At 36.3% G+C, this 5,784-nt stretch overlaps 1 protein-coding gene across 1 annotated transcript in view; it reads left to right on the top strand.

The window, feature by feature from the left end:
* Positions 1 to 558: 558 nt before the first annotated feature.
* Positions 559 to 5,784, top strand: part of LOC107741012 (xin actin-binding repeat-containing protein 1-like) — a 14,430-nt gene continuing 9,204 nt past the window's right edge. Inside the window, exons 1-7 of the mRNA XM_016553589.1 lie at positions 559 to 716; positions 1,499 to 1,559; positions 2,287 to 2,392; positions 3,379 to 3,547; positions 4,311 to 4,371; positions 5,099 to 5,467; positions 5,547 to 5,622. Coding sequence (XP_016409075.1) covers positions 559 to 716; positions 1,499 to 1,559; positions 2,287 to 2,392; positions 3,379 to 3,547; positions 4,311 to 4,371; positions 5,099 to 5,467; positions 5,547 to 5,622 — 1,000 coding nt within the window. The remainder of the gene's footprint in view (positions 717 to 1,498; positions 1,560 to 2,286; positions 2,393 to 3,378; positions 3,548 to 4,310; positions 4,372 to 5,098; positions 5,468 to 5,546; positions 5,623 to 5,784) is intronic.

Below are 5,784 nucleotides of genomic sequence, written 5' to 3'. Positions count from 1 at the left end.
AATTATATATATATATATATATATATATATAAACAAATTTTTCTCCTGTACGCACTAAAAAACAGGTACAAAAGCTTTCACTGGGGTGGTACTTTTGTACTGTACTTTATTTACTGTACATAAGGTGCATATTAGCAGGCTACCTTAAGTGTAAATAATATTGAAAAAGAAAAATATTGAAAGGATAATGCCCAAGTGACAGCTTTTGTACAATTTTTTTCTGAGTGTTATGTTGTGCTTTGCCCTGAATGTGAGAGAATCTCCTGTGGTGACAGACAGCCAGGCCTAATAAACCCTACTTTCATTTTGCACATATTACACAACATATGGGCAGAGACGACATGTAACTTATAACTTTCAATAGTAGCAGCCATGTGTTTTATTGACTGCAATCAGAATTTTTCCATCCTGCCCTTTTACAGTGTACGAACCTCGTTTACCAGCTTTTCTCATTACCGCTTTAAAAATGTAAGACCACACCATGTGATTGAATGCCACAAGTGTGCTCTCTGTCAAGCGCCATGTGATTTGTGTTCACACTGTGTAGGTTGGGCTGTGATGAAGGACAGAGTATTAGGTGAGGAAGAAGAAATGGAAGTGAAGAGCATCTTGCGGAGGGCCCAGTCTCTCAGAAGTGTTTCCAGCGATCATGTCCTGTCCTGGACTGAAGCTGGACTTAGAGACAGGAAGAAGTCTGTCTCTCAGCTTGTGGCACAGTGAGGGAGATGTTCCTCTTTACTTCAAAGCATATTTCACCAATAAATAAATGCTATGCCATCATTTACTCATCCTTACGATGGCCAAAACCTGTATGACCTGTAATACAAAATGTGATGTTTAGCAAGAATGTCAGAGCTGTTCTTATATCATAAAAGTGGATTGGCACCAAGTTCCAACAAAGGGACAAAAATTTAAGTACAATAAAAGTTGTCCATAAGATTCATTCACTACATATATTCTGAGTGTTCTAAAGCCATACAATAAATTTGAGGGACAGATTAAATTTTAAGTTGTTATCCACTGAAACTCTTGCTTGATATTTGGTTACCATTCACTTCCTCTGTATGAAAACGAGCAGCTTAGATATTCAGCTAGAGATCTCCTATTGTGTTCCACAGAAGAAAAGAAATGAAAGAGGTTTTGAAAGACATCAAGGTGAATAAATTATGACAGAATGTTCAATTTGAGTAATCCATACTGAGAGTGTATACATTGTTTGGTAATAAACTCCTAAAGGGATAGTTCACCCAATGAGTGTCTTTCTTCTGTTGAACACAAAAGAAGATATTTTGAAGAATGTTGTTTTGTTTTTTTTCCATACAATGGAAGCCTCTTCTCTCTTAATGGACTCGATGTTAATGTGTAACTCTATTGTAAAACTGTAAATTATGCCTTTAAACAGAACGTGAAACTAACAATTCTATTTACTGAAATCAATTAAATTAAATTAAATAGATGACTTTATCAGACCGTCTGTACATCATGTGTTCATCACCAGGTACCAAAACTCTCCCGGAAGAAAAGCCAAAGAAGTGGATTCAGGAGATGTAAAGCATGAGGTAAAAACACTGAACTAACTTCACATGCTGCATTAGAATATTCAATAATATTACACAGCTTTCTGAAATGCTTGATTCTGACTGGTCAGTCATGACATTCTGAGGTCAGTTATTCCCCAATGATGACTGTCGTTATTAGCAATGCTGTTTAATAACCACTCATCCGGGTATCTGAGACATGATGCTTCTTTTATGTCTCTCTGTGGATGCGTAGTTTAGTTTAAACACAGCTGGTGCACCGAATGACTTCAGTATTAATAGTAGGCCTACGGTAATATTGTTTAAGTGTTGCTAGAATTAATGTTTTTTTACAATGTAATGGATTATAAGATTATATACAGGTAAGATTTTAAAACAGTTTCTCCTCAAATCGGTATTTGTCCCATCATGTATTAAACATAAAAGTACATTACATGTACATTATCCCTTGAATGCCCATCTTTTTTGTTTGTCAATTGGCTAAGCTGCTTGTGTTTAATGAGCTAATAAATTATTTCAACTCAAATCATAATTTTTTGGTCTAATTATTTACTTAAGTGGGCAAGTAGCCATGCATGGAACAAGATTATAATATTGTGTAATAAGAATATTTTGTGATGACAACCAGCTGCGTGTACATAATCTCTTACTAACATATTTGATACCATTGATTACCTATGATTGAAGGAAGCATCCATTTTTACCTGCATAAAAACTGTGAATGTGTTTTCAAATTTATCTCCTCCAGCTGAACATGCAGGTCACTCCAATTCCTGTCAGTGAGAATGAGAGCGAGACAATAGTGAGGAAGACTGAGGTCAAAGAGAGGTCCAGGGTCTCTCCTCTCTCCCGCAGTAAGTCTATGGAGAGTCTTCCTCGGCACAGACCTACGGGCACCACAGCACTCAGGAATTATATATATATATATATATATATATATAAACAAATTTTTCTCCTGTACGCACTAAAAAACAGGTACAAAAGCTTTCACTGGGGTGGTACTTTTGTACTGTACTTTATTTACTGTACATAAGGTGCATATTAGCAGGCTACCTTAAGTGTAAATAATATTGAAAAAGAAAAATATTGAAAGGATAATGCCCAAGTGACAGCTTTTGTACAATTTTTTTCTGAGTGTTATGTTGTGCTTTGCCCTGAATGTGAGAGAATCTCCTGTGGTGACAGACAGCCAGGCCTAATAAACCCTACTTTCATTTTGCACATATTACACAACATATGGGCAGAGACGACATGTAACTTATAACTTTCAATAGTAGCAGCCATGTGTTTTATTGACTGCAATCAGAATTTTTCTATCCTGCCCTTTTACAGTGTACGAACCTTCACATGAGGTAGTTTTCCCAGCGTCAGGTGTAATAAACCACCCGGACTTTGCCCACAGTTTCTGCACAGCGAGCTCCCCGTGTGATGCGCAGAGAACTATCTCTAGGCATCCGTGAATGGAGTGAGCAACATACTTTTCAGAGGTAAAATATTCACTTATTTTAACCATTCCATGTCAATATATCAAAATATATCAAAAACTTTAAATAGATTATGTCTATTTAAAAATATATTTAGTTTTTTAAAGTGCATAACAATGGCTTACTAGTGTTCGGTAGACGAGAGATGGTTAATTATCAGTTAGCATATGACAACTGACATATTATCAACACTGGTAATGATTAATATGAGTTGTGTGCCATGGGTCAATTAATCAAAGATGTCATTTTCTGTATAATTTATAAACAAAATATGCATCCTTCTTACTGTGCATGCTTATTTTAAAGTTAAATATGAAAACTGTAAAAAAAATGTGATTTGTGTTCACACTGTGTAGGTTGGGCTGTGATGAAGGACAGAGTATTAGGTGAGGAAGAAGAAATGGAAGTGAAGAGCATCTTGCGGAGGGCCCAGTCTCTCAGAAGTGTTTCCAGCGATCATGTCCTGTCCTGGACTGAAGCTGGACTTAGAGACAGGAAGAAGTCTGTCTCTCAGCTTGTGGCACAGTGAGGGAGATGTTCCTCTTTACTTCAAAGCATATTTCACCAATAAATAAATGCTATGCCATCATTTACTCATCCTTACGATGGCCAAAACCTGTATGACCTGTAATACAAAATGTGATGTTTAGCAAGAATGTCAGAGCTGTTCTTATATCATAAAAGTGGATTGGCACCAAGTTCCAACAAAGGGGGAAAATGCAGTATTTTAAGTACAATAAAAGTTGTCTGTAAGATTATTCGAAAGCCATACAATAACGTTGAGGAACAGATTAAATTTTAAATCATTCACTGAAACTCTTACTTGAAATTTGGTTACCATTCACTTCCTCTGTATGAAAACGAGCAGCTTAGATATTCAGCTAGAGATCTCCTATTGTGTTCCACAGAAGAAAAGAAATGAAAGAGGTTTTGAAAGACATCAAGGTGAATAAATTATGACAGAATGTTCAATTTGAGTAATCCATACTGAGAGTGTATACATTGTTTGGTAATAAACTCCTAAAGGGATAGTTCACCCAATGAGTGTCTTTCTTCTGTTGAACACAAAAGAAGATATTTTGAAGAATGTTGTTTTGTTTTTTTTCCATACAATGGAAGCCTCTTCTCTCTTAATGGACTCGATGTTAATGTGTAACTCTATTGTAAAACTGTAAATTATGCCTTTAAACAGAACGTGAAACTAACAATTCTATTTACTGAAATCAATTAAATTAAATTAAATAGATGACTTTATCAGACCGTCTGTACATCATGTGTTCATCACCAGGTACCAAAACTCTCCCGGAAGAAAAGCCAAAGAAGTGGATTCAGGAGATGTAAAGCATGAGGTAAAAACACTGAACTAACTTCACATGCTGCATTAGAATATTCAATAATATTACACAGCTTTCTGAAATGCTTGATTCTGACTGGTCAGTCATGACATTCTGAGGTCAGTTATTCCCCAATGATGACTGTCGTTATTAGCAATGCTGTTTAATAACCACTCATCCGGGTATCTGAGACATGATGCTTCTTTTATGTCTCTCTGTGGATGCGTAGTTTAGTTTAAACACAGCTGGTGCACCGAATGACTTCAGTATTAATAGTAGGCCTACGGTAATATTGTTTAAGTGTTGCTAGAATTAATGTTTTTTTACAATGTAATGGATTATAAGATTATATACAGGTAAGATTTTAAAACAGTTTCTCCTCAAATCGGTATTTGTCCCATCATGTATTAAACATAAAAGTACATTACATGTACATTATCCCTTGAATGCCCATCTTTTTTGTTTGTCAATTGGCTAAGCTGCTTGTGTTTAATGAGCTAATAAATTATTTCAACTCAAATCATAATTTTTTGGTCTAATTATTTACTTAAGTGGGCAAGTAGCCATGCATGGAACAAGATTATAATATTGTGTAATAAGAATATTTTGTGATGACAACCAGCTGCGTGTACATAATCTCTTACTAACATATTTGATACCATTGATTACCTATGATTGAAGGAAGCATCCATTTTTACCTGCATAAAAACTGTGAATGTGTTTTCAAATTTATCTCCTCCAGCTGAACATGCAGGTCACTCCAATTCCTGTCAGTGAGAATGAGAGCGAGACAATAGTGAGGAAGACTGAGGTCAAAGAGAGGTCCAGGGTCTCTCCTCTCTCCCGCAGTAAGTCTATGGAGAGTCTTCCTCGGCACAGACCTACGGGCACCACAGCACTCAGGGCGCTCTTTGAGTCAAAGATCACCAGTCAGCCTGAGTCCAAGAAGAGCAAGACGGCACTTGAATCAGCGAGTGCTGAGAAAACCAATAACACTACTCTTCCCAATAACAAGGATGCGGAGGACAGAAAGTTACAAGTAGAGGCAGAGGTTAATAACAGCCATAATGAACTAGAGAAAGTGACTGAAGAGTTTCAAGTGATTACAAAGGTAAACAGTTGGACCTTACAGAGATTTGCATTTGAGCCAGAGTCATTTGTATTTACTGATGAAATAATTACTCTTTCAGAATGCAAGAACAAACCGATCTGATAGAAGAAAGACCATTTCTGGCATTCATAGTGAAAAAATATCCTCTCCAGAGGGTGAGTAAATACAAAACTTAATTTTTACATTTTATAAAGATAAAATGCTTGTATATGCAAAACTCAGTGCCATGGTGCTAGGGTGTTCTGGGTAATTGATAGGGTGCTTTGGATGGTCTCCATATGGGCTCAGGGTAGCCCATATGGAGAAAAAAAAAATTA

The sequence above is a fragment of the Sinocyclocheilus rhinocerous genome, unplaced genomic scaffold, assembly GCF_001515625.1.
Source record: "Sinocyclocheilus rhinocerous isolate Xijiao unplaced genomic scaffold, SAMN03320098_v1.1 scaffold2000, whole genome shotgun sequence".
Classification (NCBI taxonomy): domain Eukaryota; kingdom Metazoa; phylum Chordata; class Actinopteri; order Cypriniformes; family Cyprinidae; genus Sinocyclocheilus; species Sinocyclocheilus rhinocerous.
This window is presented reverse-complemented; position numbering and strand designations above follow the sequence as displayed.